At 44.7% G+C, this 20,890-nt stretch overlaps 1 protein-coding gene across 1 annotated transcript in view; it reads right to left on the reverse strand.

Annotated features, from left to right (window-relative positions):
• The window catches only part of LOC122804616 (putative RNA-binding protein Luc7-like 2), a 1,326,948-nt gene that overhangs the window by 691,077 nt on the left and 614,981 nt on the right, over window positions 1-20,890 (reverse strand). The window contains exon 8 of the mRNA XM_044074589.1: window positions 3,304-3,447. Within this exon, the coding sequence (XP_043930524.1) occupies window positions 3,304-3,447 (144 nt within the window). The remainder of the gene's footprint in view (window positions 1-3,303; window positions 3,448-20,890) is intronic.

The following is a 20,890-nucleotide window of genomic DNA, read 5'->3' on the forward strand; positions in this document are numbered from 1 at the left end:
GTGTTCTTCAGGAACCACTGCAGCTTGCACAGGTGCATTCTTACCAGAGGTAGCATGGGGATGGTTGCTGCCATCAAACCCAGGAGGTGAAGAAAATGCCTTGCCATCACCTTTTGGGATAGTAGACCTTCCTGGAAGTGGGAAGTTAAAGACAGAACCTTGTCCTGAGGTAGAAAGGCCTTCATTGTGTCTGTTCTGATTCTGCAGCTGAGGAAAATCGTTCTGGCTTGGGATTAGACAGGATTTGGGGAGCTTGATGGTGAATCCTAGGTTCTGCAGAAGGGACATTGTGAAATATAGCTGCTTTAGTAGAGCATCCCTGGACTCTGCCAGAATCAGGATGTCGTCCAGATAAGGGTAAATTTGTATCCCTCGAGGTCTGCAGAAGGCAATGGCTGGGGCCAGGCACTTAGTAAAGACCCTGGGGGCTGTGGATAAACCAAAGGGCAAGGCAGTAAATTGGATATGAGAGGAAAGGCTAGAGAAATGCAGGAATAGTCTGTGAGAACTGCTGATGGGTATGTGCAGGTAGGCTTCCTTTAGATCTAGGGGTGACCATGAGGGCCTTGGCTGGAATGAGAGGCAGCAAGGTGGGGAGAGAGAGCATTTTGAAGGAGGGTACCTGAAGATGTAGGTTTAGAAAAGACAGATCTAAGGTGGGTCTCCAGGGGCCATCCTTTTTGGGGACCAGGAAGAGACTGGAGTAAAACCCTTTTCCTTCTTGTCCTGGAGAAACGGGCTATATGGTACCTAGCTGTAGAATATCTGCCAGAACTTGTGGCATGAGATGGGCTTGGTTTTTGGGGAGGGAAGGGATGCCTCTTCTGGGTGGCTTTCTCCTTCCATGATAGGAAGTACCCTTTTTGGATAATGTTTAAGACCCACTTAGTCTGAAGTGATGGACTGCCAAAGGGGGTGACAGTGGGAACGGCAGGCTTAGAGGGGGAGGTGGGCAAGGCAGTCACGCATTACTGGGGCCTCCTCTGTCCTGAAAGGGCTGTCTGGGTTGCTGTGGTTGAGCAGAGGATCTAGCTTTAGTAGGTCTTCTGGCCCCTCTCCTGGACCTGGAAGAGGAGGGCTGTGAAGTAGGTCTTACAAATGTGGCTTTATCAGGGTAATTCCTGTAATACTTTGGTATGGGTGACAGCAGCACGTGCATAATGACCTGGAGCTCATTGCTTTTCTTGTAAATTTTTAAAAAGGTCAGCAGATTGTTTTTCGGACAGCACATTGTGGTCCAGAGGGGCATCCAATATTTTAGACTTCAAGTCCTTGGTGAGGTTCTTGAGTCTTAGCCATGAGTACCTCCTGAGGGCTGAAGCACATGCTGCAGACCTGGCGGATGCTTTGGTAACATCGTAGCTGCACCTTATGGAGTGCCTGGCTACCTGTTGGGCCAAGGAAAGTTTGGATGAGGTGTCCGTCTTGCTGGGACTGTCAGGCAAGGAAGCCAGCATGGAGGAGGCTTGAGAGACCAAGTCTAATGCATACTTGGGTCATGTGGATCTGAATTTATAGCTCGAAAGCCAAAAGTAGAAGTGTACACCTTCTTCCCCATCCTATCCATGTACTTACTTGTCTTTGTCAGTTGGTAGTAGAGGGGCAAAAGGCAGCAGTCTGGATTGCTTACCTCCTGTGGTGGCAATAACAGCTGGGTCCACCAAGGGTGGCTTAATTAAGAATTTGTGGTCCTCTGGTACTTTATAGAAGTGGTCAGGATGCTTAGGGGCCAGAGGCTGGGAGTCAGGGGCCTTAGAGGCTGCACTGAAGGCATCCAAGTAAGCAGGCAGAACAGGGGGAACTGCTGAAGGGGAGGGGGATTCCACTAGCAGCAGTTCAAAGTACCTTTTTTGGGTGTCAGTCATTTGGGAAGTGTCCCATTTAAAGGAATCCATCTTTGTGATGGTATCACCAAAAGTAATGTCCTCAGGGGGGAAAGTCCCCCTCCACAGATTCCTCATCCGGAGAGCAATAGTCCTGGGGGAGACAATCTAGGAAATACAAGAAATGGACTTCTCTGATGAAGAGAAAGAAGTCACGTTATTCTTCCCTGACTTGAGGGGTTATGGATGGGAGGAAAGAAGCAGAGACAGGCCTAAGGCTCAGAAGAGACAAGGTGGAAGTGGCTGAGGCTGAAGTCCTAAGGGCCATGAAGGCCTGCATGAGAGAGGAAGTGAAGGCCTGCCAATCCGGTGTGACTTCTGAAGAGGAAGAGGTATGTTTAGTTTATTGCTTTTTTTCAGCTGGAGAGGAAGTAGAGTGTGGCCTGGTGTCGGGTCTGGAGATTAGCACATCCGAAGTCTGGATCCCTGCCAGAGGTACCACTGAAAATGGTTTCCCCTTGACCTCGACAGGTGTCGATGTCTGAGTGATCTCCTTGACCTCGACAGGTGTCGATGTCTGAGTGAGCTCCAAGGACGTGCCGGTCTTCAGCTGTGAAACAGCTTCCTCGAGGGACATCGCTGAAGTCGACGGATCCCCCGGGCGCACCTCAACCCCTAGATCAGCATCAGTAAGCAGAGCAGAGGGCGAAGAAGGCCTAGGAAACTTGGCCTTCTTGAGCGAAGGGTCAGGTGTGGCCTCCGATGCAGGATCCATCCTAAAAGCCAACTGTTTGAGGCGTTGATTCATGAGGTAGAGATTTAATGCAGCTAGATGGCTGCGCAAGGTCTTAGGCACAAACAACTGAAACAGCGCAGGAGGACTGATAGTGTTCCCGGCCTAGACAAAAAACACACCTGTCATGGGCATCCTTTTGGGGTATCTGGCACCCGTATTGGCACTTTCCCTTTTTTCCTGACATCAGCTAAAGGCTACAACAGCCAAGCGTTAGCTATAACAATAGTCAAAAATAAGAAAGTTTGAAGCTCAACGGGCTACTTATCTTGAAGATGTGACATCTGTAAAGAAGCGATCGTACGATGCGAATGTCTGTGGCCGAAAAGTTCAGAGGATTGTGAGTGCAGACGTCACATTTAAGGCCCCTTGGTTTATGGCCCTACATGTGACGTCCCACACACACACTACAGCAGCCACGCTGAAGCTTTTGTATAGAAGCCGACACACAAGTCGCCTGAGGGAATATTGCAACATAGGAACAGGAGGACATCACATGTACAACTGGTTCAAACCAACAGCACAACACACATGCACATACAAGGCTTTAAAAGTAAAAATTCATCTTAAGAATATGGTAGACTACTGTTTCCATGACCGTGAATATTAAAGCATATGTACAGGAATCATATTTTTAATGGCAGTAATGAAATATATGTTTGTACTGAAAGTAAATGTTATCTGTACCTCTGCCTCACGCTTGTTTACCCGAACTACTTCCACTTCTTCCAGTATCCTCTTAGATTCTTCTACATTGCCTTCTGCTCCAAGCTGTTCTGCTTTAGCCAGCAGCTTCCCAATTTCCTCATTCAACTCATGGACTCGTTCAGCCTAAGGTGGTACAGGAGAGAAAAAAAAAGTACATTTCTATAGATGAAACAGTATGATAATGAGGGCTACCATTTTTGTTAGAGGATGTAAATATGTGCTCACTAATGACAACACTAGGCCAGTAATACTTTCCACAGTGGATCAACTGTTTCCATTTCTTCCTGTCCTCTGCATCTTGCTCTGTCACACCAACCACCTGCATGTCCTCTCTCACCACATCCATAAACCTTATCTTAGGCCTTCCTCTTTTCCTGTTACCTGGCAGCTTCATCCTTAGCATCTTTTTCCCAATGTACTCTGCATCCCTCCTCAGCACATGTCCAAACCAACATAATCTTGCCTCTCTGGCTTTGTCTCCAAACCTTCCAACCTGGGCTGACCCTCTAATATACTTATTCCTAATCCTGTCCATCCTCGTCACACACAGTGCAAATCTTAAAATCTTCAACTCTGCCACGTCAAGGTCTGACTCCTGCCTTTTTGTCAGTGCCACTGTCTCCAACCCATACAACATAGCTGGTCTCACTACCCTCTTGTAGACCTTCCCTTTCACTCTTACTGGTACTAGTTTGTCACAAATCACTCCTGACACTCTTCTCCACCCACTCCATCCTGCCTGTACTCTCTTCTTTACCTCTTTTCCACACGCACCATTACTCTGAACTGTTGATCCCAAGTACTTAAACTCATCCACCTTCACCACCTTTACTCCCTACATCCTCCTCATTCCTCTATCCTCCCTCTCATTCACACACACACATTCTTAGTCCTGCTGACCTTCATTTGTCTTCTCTATAGAGCATATATCCACCTCTCCAGGGTCTCCTCCACCTGTTCCCTACTCTCACTACAGATCACAATGTCATCTGTAAACAGCATAGTCCTAGGACTAGTGACTGCAAAAAAGAAAACAGTTTTTAAATTGTGTATTTTATATAAATCAAAGGGCAAATCAAAACATTGGGAGGGTGGCCTAATGGTTAAGGTGTTTGCCTTACAAACACAAGCTGCAGGGTTTGAGTCTCACAAGGGATAATTGGCTAGGCTTAAAATGGCTCGCAAGAGCAGTTAGCTTAGTACTAATCTATGAACCTATGAACATCACTGTAAACACAAGAAAAACAGAATATATTTGAACGATCACTGCTGCAGTAGCCTTCGATATAGGAGTTATATGCTGTACAAGAGATAACAGCCAGCCAACTTCCAAAGCATCATGGCACCTTCTATGCATCCTAACAGCTGGTCAGTTCAAGCTGGACTAAAAAGTTAGATTTGGGTGCCAGGCCCATCACAGCTTTTATGCCAACTGACAGGAGGAGACTACGCCCTGAGAGAACATTGTTAGGAAAAGAATAAGCTTAATCTCCACAGCCCAGCATAAAGAAACTCACTAAAAAGGGGGGGTGGGAGAAAGCAAATAATGCAGCAATGATTATTCAAACATCTACTGTTACGATAAGTTTACTTGGACAACTATATTACAGTGGATATAAGAAGTGTACACACCCCTGTTAAAATGCCAGGTTTTTGTGATAGTCATTTCACAGCTCAGCACTTGCTCAAAACTCATAGCAAGCACTAATTAACCCTAGCACTAGACTCCCCAACACTGTCCAGAAGGACAAGGCTCTCTATTCGTCCCTACCAGTCAAATTGTAAAACAGCTCACTTTACCTATTCAGGCATGCCCAGAGGGCAGTTTCAGGTGCACCCTCCATTCCAACTGGTGAATCTGGGCATTTTGAGGCAATGTTACAACTGCCTCATGTACACAGACAACCCCCTCCTCCTCCCACAAAACACTAATATATGCGAAATATGCAATTAGACAGTCAAACTGGAGGCAAAGCTCTCTCAACCCAAGACTGAACTGACAGTCGAGAGAAGAAGGGAAATACTTGCAACACACCACCAGTCTCACATAGATCTACTAAACCAACACTGGCAAATAACACACAAATACACGAAAACATACCCAGAGGCTCTAAATAAAAATCTGCAAAAGCAACAGAGACCTCCAAAGCAGACACCCAAGCAACCTCCACACCCATCACAAACCATGAAACACATACTTCACATAATCAGTGTGCCATGCAATCACAGCCCTTAAGGCAAAACATACCCAACACACTAGTAAATAGGAGACTCTATAGTCAGGCACACTGATGTCCCACTAACTAGGCTGGACAAGGGAGAAGGTTACAGTTAGCTGCCTGTTGGGCGCCAATATCCACCACCTAACACAAGCACTCAGGTCACTCCAGAACAAGTACAAATACGACTGTCATTGTCCACGTTGGCGTGAATGACCTGAGACGTACCTCCCTGGACTACATGAAGAGACATGGAAGATCTCTCTGATCACATAGCCAAAGCCGGTATGACCCTGACCCTCAGTAGCATCCTGCCCTCACCAAGAATGATGGCACAGTATAAAGAAAAAACAATCAATTTCAACAATTGGCTAAGTTTCTGGTGTCATTCAAAGGGGATCCAGTATCTGTCCGCCTGGGATGACATGCTCGACAAGCCACGTTGCTTCGCAAGAGATGGCTTTCACCTGTCACCCTTAGGCTTTCGAATACTGGCCAAGGCTTTTGCCTCCCCCATAGCTCCTTTTTAGGCAAGGCTCAAAAGACAAACCCACCATTGTAGATAGCACAAGTAACCAAAAACTGAGGGTAATGCTACTCAACGCCAGAAGTCTAAACCTCAAAATGCATGCACTCGAGGCACTCCTCAGTCTGGAGAACATTGATATCTGTGCAGTAACAGAAACCTGGTTTAAGGCTCCAGAGAGCACCCCGGCACTACCAGGCTATAACACATACCATACTTTTTGGCCACAGAACCCGGACCGAAACACAAATAGCAGGGGTGCATCCATATTCATCAAGGATACCCACACCTCCAGGTTAGTGGCGCAGCATGATGCCTCAGAGATCATCCATGTGCAACTAACAACGGGCAAAACTGCAATTCAAATTGTAGCTTGTTACAGATCACCCACCATGACCCAGGACCCCCATTCCGCATTAATAGACACACTGGAAAATATGAAGGTCCTACCAAACGCCCTAACATTGGGTGATTTCAATTACCCAAACATGAACTGGGACAACTACTCAAGTACTAACTCCCCTGCCCAACGCTTCCTAGAATTTATAAACTCGAATGCCCTGGATCAAATGGTCAACACCCCCACCAGAAGTGACAACATATTGGACCTGGTCATCACCAACATGGGCGACTGGTGTTCCCACACTGGAGGTCAACCCCTCGCTGGTTAGATCAGACCACAGACTAATCACTCTGGATATCCACATTCCGCCCCCACCTCCAATCAAGGAAACCACCATGAAAAACTTTTCAAAAGCAAACTTCATGTTACTTAAGATGGAGGTGGAAATGTTCACAGTCCCCATGCTAAAGGACAATGCTGTTCAAGCTGCTGAATCCCTTACAATGGCACTCTATGAGCACCTGCAAGAATGCATGGATTGTGCTATCCCAAGCAAAACCAAGACTTACTCCTCCAAGAAAAGGAAACCAGTCTGGTGGACCCCTGCCATAAACAAGCTATACACTAGGAGGAAACTACTACAGAAGACAGTAAAATCCCAAGAAGGAAAGACATCCTTGATCAGTATCAGTAAGAAACTACGATCCCTCATAAAATCATCCAAGGCTAGCTTCAAAAGAAAAATTGCCAAGGACTCCAAAGATAACCATAAAGCAATCTAACTATGTCAAGAACCTAAGTGGAAACTCTCAGATCTGCTCTGAGTTAGTGCAGAATGGCACAAAATACACTGAACCGACTGATATTGCCAACATTCTGGTAGACCGGTTTAGTGCAAACTTCACCCCCTCTCACCCCCTAAAGGGCCAATAACTATACCAAAAGAATGTAGAACCCCGGCAATCACTGACACACAGGTTAAAACAGCCCTATCCAAAGCCAAAAACACAGCTTCAATGGGACCGGTGTCCCAGGCTGAGTCTTTCACAAGCTCCAAAATGAACTAACCCCTCACCTAAACACACTGTTCAAACTCAGCCTCTCTACAGGCTACGTACCCATAGAGTGGCGCACAGCAACAGTTATCCCGTTCCACAAAGGTGGAGCCACAACGGACCCCAGGAACTATCGCCCTATAAGCCTGACTAGGCCTGGTCTCTGCAAGGCTATGGAGTGCATCATCATGGAGCTCATTAACAGAGACATTGGGAACCTCCAAACATTGGATCCTACCCAGTTTGGCTTTAAGGTCAGATCATGCCTCCTAAACCTGACAGACTTCTTTGAGACAGTTACCAAGGCTTTAGACGAGGGAAAGGAGGTCCATACAGCCTAACTAGATCTCTTAAAGGCTTTCGACACCATTCCCCATTCTGGTATTATAGGCAAGCTCACCTGCCTGAATATAACCCCCTACGTCACGAGATGGGTTGCCAATTGGCTCAGGGATAGAACCCACACGGTGAGAGTTGCAGGCTCTAGGCCCGACTCTAAACCCGTTACAAGTGTCATCCCCCAGGGCTCAGTCCTGGAACCCCCTCCTCTTTGGTATATACTTCTCAGAGATACAGGCAAGCACATGAGGACTATGGCTGACCAAGTTCACAGACGACTGCAAACTGGGGGCCATAATTGACTCTCCAGCTGATACAGACATCCTCCAGGAGGGTCTCACTGAGACAGATACCTGGTGTCAAAATCATGGCCTCAAGCTAAAAGCCAAAAAGCGCATTGTCATCCCCTTTGGAAAAAACAAGGTACCCGCAAACTACCACATACGTAGTAGACCCCTAAATACAGGAAACATAAGAAAGGATCTTGGGACCCACGTAGATAGTAATCTGTCCTTTGATAATCATATTGCCAAGGTGGTTAGAAAATCCTTCTATGTGGCCCACTTAATCACAAAATGGTTCACGCATCTAGAACAAAAGAGGTTATTGTGCCCCTCTACTCATCACTCATCAGACCCATCATAGAGTACAACGCCCCATTTGGGATGTACCTTACAAGACACCTGCAATAGCTAGAAAGACCACAGAAGTACCTCACCAAGAGGATTACTGGCCTCAAACAGATGCCCTATGCAGCCTGACTGAAGAAACTTCAGCTGTACTTGGTTGCATACCAATTACTCAGAGGTGCTCTCGGCCTGACACACAAGGCCATGTCCAACCCAGAATTGATGGACATGCTCCACCTAAAAAAAAACAAATCCGTAAGAGCCACATGCTCTAGTGATCTAAACCTCATCACAACAATAAATAGGACATGCTGGAGGGAGAGATTCCTGTCCCAGAGAGTCCCCCCATGCTTTGGAACAGGATTCCAATCTACATTAGGCAGAGCCCCTCACTAACACTCTTCAAGTGCAACCTTGACAAGTGGATGGGAAACAGAAAATTTACTCTGGGGATCACTGCAGTGGCTTTGCTGGACAGAGGCACAGGGAACTAATGGCTCTGCTGGACAGAGGCACAGGGAACTAATCCAAGGGGGCGGCAAAAGCAAACACATTCTGGCTAGCCTTATAGATGCCCTCGGGCAGATAGCCTAGTACTTACCTATGAACCTGCAAAAAAAAAAAATGAGACCACAAATTATTTCAAAACTTTTCCCACCTTTAATGTGACCTATAAACTGTACAATCCAACTGAAAAACAAACAAATCTGTTAAAGGAAAAATATAGAAAATAAAAAAAATATACAAAAAGCTGGTTGCGCAAGTGTGCGCACCCTTAAACTAATACATTGCTGAAGCACCTCGGCTCATATGCATTGGGGTATAAAATACTTGTGTAAGAGATCTGAGATCCTCAGACTATCTCTAAGTCAGCTTTGCCATGAAGACCAAGGAGGAGAAAGGTCAGCTAGAAGTGCCTAGGCTGAACATAGCAAGCAAGCTCCCTCTTGGTAGATAGGCCCTGTGATAAAGAATGCACTTGTGTAAAAAGGGGATAGGTGGGACGGAAGGAATACTGCCAGTAGTGATCAGCAGGACATCTACTGTTATAAGTTCTTACACAACTGTATTATGCCCCGACTGACTCACTGATGCAGCATTCTTAACAGATGGGTGATTCCCAAAGCTGTAAAGAAAGAGGGTGGTAGGTTAAAAAGATCAGATAGAGGAGAAGTCCAGGATGCCAGACAGAATAGTTCTGGCAAACACTGCCCCAGACCTTGAAAAGGCATTTATTTTGTAGTGTTTTGTGAAGGTGTGGACAGAGGCTCAGGTGGCTGCTTCTAAATTGGATCTGGTGTCTATACCTTTGTGGAAAGCACCCAAAGAAGCTACTGGCTTGAGCAGAGTGAGCTTTTGGCAGTAGGATAAAGTCTTTCCATGGTGAGAACAAATGACATTAGCCTTTGAAATCCAGGAAGCAACAGATTGTTTGGAAACTGGTTCTCCTAACCTGGATTCCATGGAAGAAACGACAATCTGTTTTTCGGATATCCTTCGTTTTATCTACGTAGAATCTCACCTGTCTGCAAATGTCTAAAGAGTGCAATATCCTTCCCCCTTATTCTGGGGACTGCGGAAAAAGGTAAGCAGATTGACAGCTATATTGAGCACGAGTTCACTAACCACTTTTGGCATGAAGAATGGACTGAGCCCTGAGAGTTACCCTATCTTTGTGGAAGATGAGGAAAGGAGGAATGGCCATGACAGCCTGGAGTTCCGAGACCCTACAGGCTGAAGTCAAGGTGAAGAGGAGCACTGTTTTCCCAGTACAGAATTTTAAAGTAGCTGAAGCAGCTGGCTCAAAAGCAGGTAAAGTTAATTTTTCCAAAACAAAATTAAGGTCCCAAGGAAGAGAAACAGGTTTCCGTGAGGGCTTGAGAAGTAATGCACCCTTTAGAAAAAGGGTTACCTCTGTCCTGGACAAAACAGAGGGCACCAAGTGTAAGCAAGCATTAATGGCTAACAAGCGAGTCTTAATGGAAGAGTAGGCCAACCCTGAGTGTAATAGGCCACACAAGTACTGGAATACTGTGGAAGTGTCTGTTAGAAGGGGGATCAGATGGAAACCCTCTTCCAGTTGGCAGTGTAAGACTTTCTGGTGTTAGGTTTTCGGGCTTCTTTTAGAATCTGAGCTACATCTTCATAAAAATGTCTTGCAGGGATTAAAATCCTATCATCCGTCAGGCTGAGAGAGTTGAGATTGGGATGAAGGAGTTGCCCTTTCTGCTGGGCAATTAGATCTGGTTTTGGAGGGATTCTCCAGAACTTTCCCTTTAATAGGTGAAACAGGGAACCAGTGCTATCTTGGCCAGAATGGTGCCAGGAGTAGAAGCTTTGGGTATTCCTTCTGGGCCTTGAGAAGGAGCTTTGGAAGCAGAGGTAGAGGTGGATATGCATAAAGGAACTTCCTCATCTATGTGGAAGAAAATGTATCTGTCCTTCAAGCTGAAGATGCTGGAATCCTTGTACAGGAGAGAGGAAGTAGCTGTTCTTTGGCAAAGAGGTCTACCGGAGGGGCTCCCCATCTGAGAGAGTGACAACTTTGAATATCTCTGCATTTAATGACCATTCGTGAGGATCTTCCAAGTCTTTGCTTACACACATTCTGTTAGGAGGGAATGTATGCGGCTAAGAGAAAACAGATTCAGCTGAAAAGCTAGGTGCCAAACCTCCAGTGCTAGCCTGCACAGAGGGTAGGATCTTGTGCCTCCCTGTTTACGTACCACATCACTGTGGTGTTGTCTGTGTGTACCAGAAGAGTGTTTTCCAAAAGTGCGAGAAAGTCTGCAGGACTTGAAGTGCCCTCATTTCCTTTAACTTTATATGTTCTTTCAAAATATATGGGTCTGCCACTCCCTTGTACTTTGTGGTCTCCTGACCAAGCCTCCCATGCCCTCTCCGATGCATATTTAAACAGGACTTGGTTGTGTGGGGCTGGAAAGGATGGAATGCCTGGGTTGAGTGAAACCTGGTTGCTCCACTAATGGAGTTGCTTCCTGGTACAAAGAAAAAGGGGAATGTTGGTATCTAGATGGTGAGTGTTGTGATCACACTGATTTCAGGTACCACTGTATTTTCTTCGTGTGTAAACTGGTGAGGTGCAACACAAGAATGGTGGCAGCCATGAGCCCCAGAGCCCTGACAGCCTGTCTGGCTGAGCAACAATCCTGGCTGGAAAGGATAAGAAACTAGACAGCTAGGGAAGTGATCTGTTGAGGAAGGAAGGCACGTGTGGTAGAAACATCTATAGCCTGAAAACCATCCCGTTAAGCCTCGAGCACAGACAGCACGGGTACCTACCGCCAAATAAACTGTAGTATCTCTGAGCATCAGACACCTGTCTGGACTGCCATTCAGAATATTTTATCATGCTCTGTAAAGTTTCACCAAAGGAGGCCTTTTCCAGGAGGAGTGTGGAGAAAGTGAATCTTCTTCATATGAAAAAATTAAATAGTCTAGGGAAAGATCCAAATCCCTATCCAGTTTCTCATCAGAAGAATCCAATATTTGCTTATGCAGTATGGTTTGAAAAGTCACAAAGTAAGGAGGCATCAAAGACACGATTGCCCTGAAAAGCCCTTGAGAAAAGTCAAACCATTTTTTTTTCATTGGAAGTAGGTGGTGACATTGGATGTTTTAAGCTTTTGTTTTTTCATTTTTGGGGGTGACATCCACTTGAATAAGCTAAGGAGCTTCTGAACCTTGGCGCATTTCTATAACGGATCCGGGAATCTTTTCCCACACAATGATCTGGAGGATATCCTGAGGGCCATCCATATAATGATTCATGGGAGGACTGGGTCATCTGCAAGGGCTCAGGAGCCATAACAGCCTCTGACTGAGTCACGGTAGAGGACTTGTGAGAATACATATGGAAGTACCATGGATCTGACCACCTCGGATTCCAAGGTGACAGCTGGGGAATCCTTTCTCAGTTTCTTGGAGACCTACATCTGGGACATTCCAACATAGCGGATTGAGCCAAGCGTTTTACATGCTGAATCTCAAATAAGAATGGACAGCCTAGACTGGACATTTTGTAAAATGAATGACTGGCAGATGGAACAAAATTTATAGTAGTGTTCAGGACCTCAAACACCACATGTGGTGTGCAAATCTTTGTAAATAATTTGTCTACTGGCCTTGCATTTACCCCTCCAAGCTAACATCAACACCTGATCCAACAAGGAACAATATGGTGCTTAGCAACCCAACGATTACAGTCAGTCAGGTGCAACCTAGGTTCACGCTGGCAGTGTGATAATTGAGGAGCTCGTACTCATGTCTGCTTTTATATCCAGACACCTATGAGCAGAGATCAACCAGACATGTCGCACGACAATAAAGCTTTGGTACCTGGACAGACGTCAGTAAGCTACAACACATCTGTGAACTCTGTAATAGCGACTCAGGACATCAACAGCTTCTCTAAGGATGGGCATAACATTCAGGCTAAGCAGGGGCACATTCCCGGCCTCTTCTAACATAATCAAATAGAATTCACAAGTAATGTGGAAGATTTTCCACAAAGGGAAAATATCTACCCAACACTAGAAAAGAATTAGCCAAAAGCTCCTTGAAAGCTAGCAAAGGAATGCTCTTCTCAGCAGCAGGAAATCTCTGAACAGCCATGTGCCCAATCTGGACTTTTTAGCCAGCCCAGCATGAGCTAACGGTTTGGGAGTCTAGAAGGTGCCTTGAAGTTTTGGAAGCTATCCGGCTGTTATATGCTATGCAGGATATAAGCCACATAGTTAAGGTTACTACAGCAGTCTTCATAATGAAATGATCATTCATTACAAAATTACCAAGACTGCTTTCATTTTGCAACCACTAATGGTTGCCGTATAAATACTCAAAACAGGTAATACATATTTCCTCGTGTACAACAATTTCACTATGTATTTCATTACATGGTCTTTAAAACTGTTAACGTGGAAACATGTGACGCTGCCATACTCCTGTTTCCCCACACAATATGCGTTACCTACTACCTATGCACTACAGCAGCAGTTTTAAAAGGAATGACAGGCTACTTATTTTCTAACCTCTTGGGAGTATAATGAATGACGATTACTACTGCATTTTTCTGTTTGCTTGAGGTTGCTACTTGGGCTTGGGAAACTCTAACCAACATATAAAGTTAAACCAAGGATTTCTGGATCACAGACTTGTTGGGACTATTTTTATCCTGAACCTTTATTCATCTACAGTACGTAACTAAATATATCAGCACCAGTTAAGTTTTTGTCTCAGTCTATCACTACAAAACATTTTACTTTCCCTGTGCAAATGCATTGTCATTTGCAATATCATTTTGTATGTCTAATCAATTTTTTTAAAAGTAAGGAGCTCTCGCAAGTTCTTTTGTTAAAACCTGTGACTGATGAAACTACATAGCTCATAGCTGGCATCTCACTTCACTAGGGGAGGGTATTCTCATGGTATTAATGTGACTGTTGGTATTGGCCCTTTCTGAGCAAAAACTGTTAGGCCATCAGCTATTAGTTCAATACTGGCTGGCTTACAGGAAGCATGGTTATTAACAGAGACCTTGATATCAGACACATAATCTGGTTGACAGCAGTGTATATGAATAAAAGGATAAGGTACTGTCAATGAAGAGATATCAGCAGCCCATTCAGATGAAGACTTGTGTTGGGTGGTGCGTGTGTGTCTGTGTGTATAAACAATTTCACCAAGTCACTAATACAGCTGGCAAGTCTGCACTGGAAGGCACTGGGTCCAGACTAAGATGGTTAAAATCCTGGCAAGTGTACAATTAGAACTCTGTTCTACAGCTGACAGTGTGAACTTGTATGGCTGTGATAAGTAAAGCAAGGCAGTGGTTTACATTTGCCGTGAGCCCGTACGGCTAATCAGCCATTTACACAGATACTTGGTGGAAGTGGTGCAGATTTACACACTAACCACTATACATCACATTATTTTGTGGCAGTCCTCTGATTTAAATCTCATCCAACAGATTACTAAGTGAAGAGGGAGGGGTATATTTAAGGCCTGCACCCTGTTCAAAAAAATTATAATTCACACAAAGATGTCACAAGACAGCATCACAAGTAACAATATAGAGATGACATCAGTACAGCAAAATTCCATAACCTTAATGAATCAAAGTTGTTGTCAGGCAGACTTCCATACTGATATTTTTATACTCAACACTCATCACTGCTTCTCCTTTCAGTAAAACAAGGCTCATCATTCCAGTTTTCGTGAATGGGGAATCAAAAAAAATATCCATGACAAAGAAGTGGGTCAAGCCCCTCCATGAAGGAGGCCTCATCTTTTTAACTATTCGGAATCGCTCAAAGGCTGTACTACGTCTGGGCAACTTGAAAGTTTCCACAATTAAGCCACATTAATAGACAGGCTTACGAGTCTGGCTTTACCATAAAGCAAAGCAAAATAAACCATCCATTCAGTATTTTACTTGGGCTTGTACTTCAAAACACTGCTTTTTTTTTTTTAGACATGTACCTACCATTTGAACGTGAAGAGCTTCACTTCTTGATACTAAAATCTGTAACAAAACACATGGGTTGCCTATTTATTCTGCACATATTTTTATCATAGGTTTGTAGGTGTATACTAGGCTAATGACCAATGGGGCCTTTATAAGCCTAGCCATGCAACCTAAATGTATCCCACAAGTCTGTGTGTCTTAGAAATTATTTTAAGGGGTGTATGTTAGCTGGAGAATAACTTATCAGCTGCTTCTGGCCATCAGAGACCGGGTGCAAACCAGTGGGTGAATTTCTGATTTCCTACCCACTGGTATGAACTATGAACTAATAAAAATAAGACGTTATGTAGTCACCATAACGTTCCATGTTTGTTGTCCATCTCGCCTTCATTCATTGCTGGTTGGGTTCGGAACCAAGAATAGATTCCGACTAGGCCTTATTCAAAAGCTCAAGAGCTTCCACTGGCTCGTAGCTACACCCTATCCCAATGATGCTCAGGGAAGATTACCCAGATCTTGTTTGCAGAAAAAACAAATATTACTTCTAAACATGCCACCACATCCGAAAGAGACTAAGAAGAGATTCAGACACATTACCAATTTGCAAGATAAAAACACTCAAACCACCAGAAGCAAAGGTGGGGGAAGGAGGGTGGGACACAAGAATGAAGGCAAGATGGACAAACAAGGAACGTTATGGTGAGTACATAACTTCTTAATGTTATACTGTCCTACCTCGCCTTCATTCATTGCTGGTTGGGACAGCTTCCCTAGCACCTTCTTTCTTGGGTGGCTCAAAGGAAAACTGACCCAAAAGAGGCCCTGTTCCTGGAGCCCAAATTGACTTTATAATGAGTGATAAAGGTATGAGGCTTTACCCACGTTGCTGCTGCACAAATGAAATCCATAGGTAGCCTCGCCTGGAAGGCAGATGAGGTTGATATAGCTCTTATGGAATGGCCTTTCACTTTCCTTAGTTCTCCTCCGTTCTGAGATTTGTATGCATGTATAAGTGATGCAGTCTGTAAGCCAATTAGAAATGGTGAACTTTTATTGGGGCTCTTTTCTTTTTGTCTGATACAAACAGCTGGTCTGATTTTCTGAAATCTTTTGTTCTATGCAGGTAGAAACGCAATTGTCTATGTATGTCTAACTGGTGTAGTTTATATTCTGCCTTGTTGCCATAGTTTGGGAAAAAAACAGGTAAGCCAATGGATTGATTTAAATTGTCCTATGAACACACATTTGGTAGGAATGAGGGGTTGGGTCGTAAGGAAACTATTTGTGCTTGTTACTACTCAGCCAATCTCCTCGTGGTCCTGCAGAGTGGTGCTAGCAGCAGAGAGGCTAAAAGAGCGACTGCTAACCTGATAAGTGTTTTTTTTCTTGCTACTACCTGGGCGACTGTCCGATCTAGCTAAAAGTACAGTTTTGTACCTACCATAAATGTAGATGTTTGAGTGCTAATACAGCTGCAGTAATCACAGATGGGTTCTCTGCCGTCAGGCGGGTCCTCGGTCGGCCGAATTCCAAAGTCTAGGTCCGGCGTCGGTTGGTGTCGCTTTCTCTCCTGACGTCAGTGAGGCCAGAGTATATAAGACACAGCCGACGCCATGTTCTTCAGTCTTTCTTGCCCCAGATGTCAGGTGCCCCCAGAAGGAAGGCAATACATAAATTATATACATATATATATATATATATATATATATATACAAGCAATGCAATATAATCCAAAATCAGTAGTTGCAAGCAAATAAACCATAGAAGGATATTAGGCCTTATGCCTTTACTAAGTGGGGAAGGCGGGAGGGTAACCTGTACTGCAGCTGTATTAGCACTCTAACATCTACATTTATGGTAGGTACAAAACTGTACTATGTTCATCGTGCATACAGCTGCAGTAATCACAGATGGGTAGAGTCCCAAAGCTACACAGAGGGTGGTAGGTACTAGGTGGAACTGGGATGAGCCAGAATGCCCTGCAACACAGCAGTGGCAAATCCTGCTCTAGTTTTGGAATATATAGGCAGGTGGTAGTGTTTTGTGAAGGTATGTACAGAACTCCAAGTGGCTGCCTCCAAAATGTCTTTGGTAGGAACGCCTCTGAGGAAGGCTGTAGAGGTAGCTGTGGCCCTGGTGGAGTGGGATCTGATGCCTGTGGGAACAGATTTCCCATGATATGAGTAACAGAACCGTATGCAGTGGCCTATCCACTTTGAAATTGTCTGCTTGGTCACTGGCTTCCCTTGAGCCCCTACAGCATAGGATACAAATAGTTGTTCTGATTTCCTGAAGAACTTTGTTCTGTCCAAATAATAACGTAGCTGCCTATGGATGTCTAAAGAGTGTAGCAACCTTTCCCCTTTGTTTTGAGGATTGGGGTAAAAGGTAGGTAAGTGTATGGCTTGGTTTAAAGCTACCCTGGATACCACTTTAGGCATAAATGACGGGTTGGTACGAAGGGAAACCTTGTCCTGATGGAAGATGAGGAATGACTGCACCGCCATCAGGGCCTGTAGCTCAGAAACCCTACCAGCTGAAGTGATGGCCAGAAGGAAGGCTGTTTTCCAGGACAAATATTGCAAATCTGTTGATGCAGATGGTTCAAAAGGAGGCAATGTTAATTTTTCTAGAATGTAATTAAGATCCCAGGCTGGTATTGGTTGTTTCCTTGGTGGTCTTATATTCTTAGCCCCTCTGAGGAACTGTCGTAAGAGTGGGTGAGAAAATAAAGGTGGATCCGTGTTGAATTCTGCAGAAATGGCTGAGGCATGGATTTTTATGGAAGAAAATGAAAGTCCACTGTTCAGTAGCTCAGCTAGATACTGTAATATCCGAGGCAAATTCAGTTTTCTAGGGTCCTGGCCTTTTTTCTCATTCCAAGAGCAGAACTGTTTCCATTTTGCAGTGTAAGCCTTTCTAGTAGATGGCCTTCTGGCCTCCAAAATGACATCCTGCACCTCCTTGGAGAGTAGGGTCTGTTGTGGTGTTAAGGAATTTTCCATGCAGCAAGATTGAGTGTTTTCAGCTGACTGTGAAGAGTTTTGTAGCTGTGCTGAGTCAGCAGAAGAGGCATTAGAGGTAGGGACCAGGGAGGAGTATGTGTTAGACTCCTCAGGAGCGGATACCAGTGTTGCCTTGGCCAATCTGGAGCAATCAGTATCATCTTCGGTCTGTCTGCTCTTGCTTTCAAGAGCACCTTGGGCAGAAGAGGCAGAGGTGGGAAAGCGTAAACTGTCCATGCTGCCCAACTGAATGAAAGGGCGTCCACTCTCCAGGCCTTTCGATGAAAGGTCATTGAACAAAACTTTTCCAATTGATGATTCCTGTGGGAGGCAAAAAGATCTAGGTCTGGCTTCCCCCACGCTTGTATTATCTCTGTAAACACCTGAGGATGCAACTTCCATTCGTGTGGATCTGTCATATTTCTGCTTAGATTGTCTGCCAGCGTGTTTTCCAATCCTGGCAAGTACTGTGCTTGAAGTCCGATGTGCCATTCCAGAGCCAAGTTCCAAAGAGTCATGGCTAGTCTGCACAAGGGGTATGAATGTGCTCCTCCTTGTTTGTTTATGTACCACATTACTGTGGTGTTGTCTGTTCTTATCAATAATTGTCCTGGATGCAGGAGGTCCTTGAAAGCTGTAATTGCATTTATTACTGCTAGCATTTCTTTTTGATTGATGTGAAGGTGCTTTTCCTTTTGGGACCATTTGCCCTGAATGCACCTGTCTGTCATGTGTGCCCCCCAGGCATAATCTGAGGCGTCTGTTGTGATGACATGGTTTGCTTGAGGCTTGCAGAATGGGAGGCCTGTGTTTGCTTGACATGCTTGGGCCCACCATAGAAATTCCTTTTGCAAACATGGAATTATTGGTATTATTGATTCCAAACTGTGACTGTGTTGAGACCATAGGTTTTTTAGGTACCATTGAAGTTTCCTCATATGCAGCTTTGCACATGGGATTAAAAGAATGCAAGATGCCATGAAGCCCAGAGCCTGCAGGATTTTCCTTGCAGTAAGCCTGGTACATTTTGCTAGTATTTTGAAGTACTGAGTTAGCTGCCCCTGTTTTTCTGGCATAAGATAGGCCATCTGGGTGTTTGTGTCCAAGTTGGCACCCAGGAAAGTTATTTTCTGAGATGGTGTTAGCCTGGATTTCTCTTTGTTGATTGTATATCCCAGAGAATGCAGTAACCGTGTTACATAAGCCAGATGTTCCAGAAGTATGTGCTTGCTGTCCGCTTGGATCAGGCAGTCATCCAAATAAGGGTAAATTTGTATCCCTTGAAGTCTGCAGTAGGCAATCACTGATGCCAGGCACTTTGTGAATACTCTGGGCGCAGTAGATAAGCCAAAGGGCAATGCAGAGAATTGATAGTGGATTGAACCTGCAAGAAATCTGAGGTATCTTCTGCAACTTTGTCTGATTGGGACATGCAGGTATGCCTCCTTGAGGTCCAATGTTACCAGCCAAAACTCCTTGCCCAGCATGGGAAGAAGCTGCTGTAATGTGAGCGTCTTGAATTTTGGTACGAGTAAAAATGTGTTTAGGATGGATAAGTCCAAAATAGGTCTCCAGTCGGTTTCTTTCCTTGGTACCAGAAAAAGTCTTGAATAAAAACCTTGACCTTGTTCGTGAGTAGGTACCTCTTGTATAGCTCTCATGCTTACGAGCTTTGAAATATGTAGTTGTGCCTCTGCCCTTTGATTGTGTGGCAGGTTTGGCATGCCTCTCATTTTTGGAAGAGTGTGGAATTGAAATTTGTAGCCTCTGTTTATAATGTCCAGGATCCATTTGTCTGTTGTGACAATATGCCATTTTCTTGCAAATAATGCTAGCTTTCCTCCCAAAGGTGCTGCCAGCTGAGACATGCTTGGCATGGAAATGAGGGAGTCATTGGGTTTGTTTCCTGTATTGTTGTGCACTGTCTTCGCCACCTCTTGGTGCTGGAGTTTGCCATTGTCGGCCTCTATAAGATCCTTGTGATTGCCCTCTGCCCCTTGTGCGTCTGTATCTACCTCTTTGGGGCTTGTCCGTGGCTGGAAAGGACCAGTTTTTTGAAGGCCAATTTCTGCTAAAACGTGGTGGTTGGACCTGTAAAAAAGCTTTGACAGTTTGCATAGATTTGGCTTTTTCTTCCATTTTCCGTAATATCTCCTCAGCATTAGTACCAAACAGCACATCCTTTTGTAAAGGAGCATCTAGAAGTTTAGCTTTCACATGATCAGGCAAGCTTTGTTCCCTAAGCCAGGCATGTCTACGAATGACTGATCCTGTAGCATCCGCTCTACTTGAGGCCTCTAGGGCATCATAGCCACATTGTAAGGTGTGTTTACCCACTTGCTCTGCACTATGCATCATATCCTGTAACTCCTTCAAATCTGGTTGTTCAGGCTGAGACATTTTATTCCTTAATTGTGACAACAGGAACTGTTGATATTTAAGCATATGAAACTGACAATTTAAGGCCCTCATGGCTAGGGTGGCCGAGGTATATACCTTTTTTCCCCACCTTTCTAAGGATCTTGACTCTCTTTCGGCAGGAAGTGGATTTTTGGCAGTAGAGGCCTTCAATCCCTTGGGACCTTGAGAAATGGTTTCAGGGTCAGCATTATGGCTTTTGTAGAGAAATTGGTGAGAGTTAGGAACTCTGTAGTACCTATCAGGTTTGACTGGTGCAGGAGGCAAGGAATCCGGGTTAAGGCAAGCCTCCGAATAAACATCATCAAGTATGTCCAAAACAGGAGGTATCACCAGAGGCCTGTGTTGAGGTAACAAAAGAAATTCCCTAAGTCTTTTCTTGGAATCAGAAAAGTCTTGGCCTTCCCATTGGAAGTGTTCCCTTAAAGTGTGCAAGGTTTCCCCAAAGGAAAAATCCTCAGGAGGAAACACAGAAGGAATGGACTGCTCTGCATCCGAATCTTCAAAAGGGGAGTAAGAGTGTTCCTCTACATCAGAATGTTCTG

Source organism: Protopterus annectens, chromosome 1.part1 (assembly GCF_019279795.1).
Source record: "Protopterus annectens isolate FY-2018-M chromosome 1.part1, PAN1.0, whole genome shotgun sequence".
In the NCBI taxonomy this organism is placed as follows: domain Eukaryota; kingdom Metazoa; phylum Chordata; order Ceratodontiformes; family Protopteridae; genus Protopterus; species Protopterus annectens.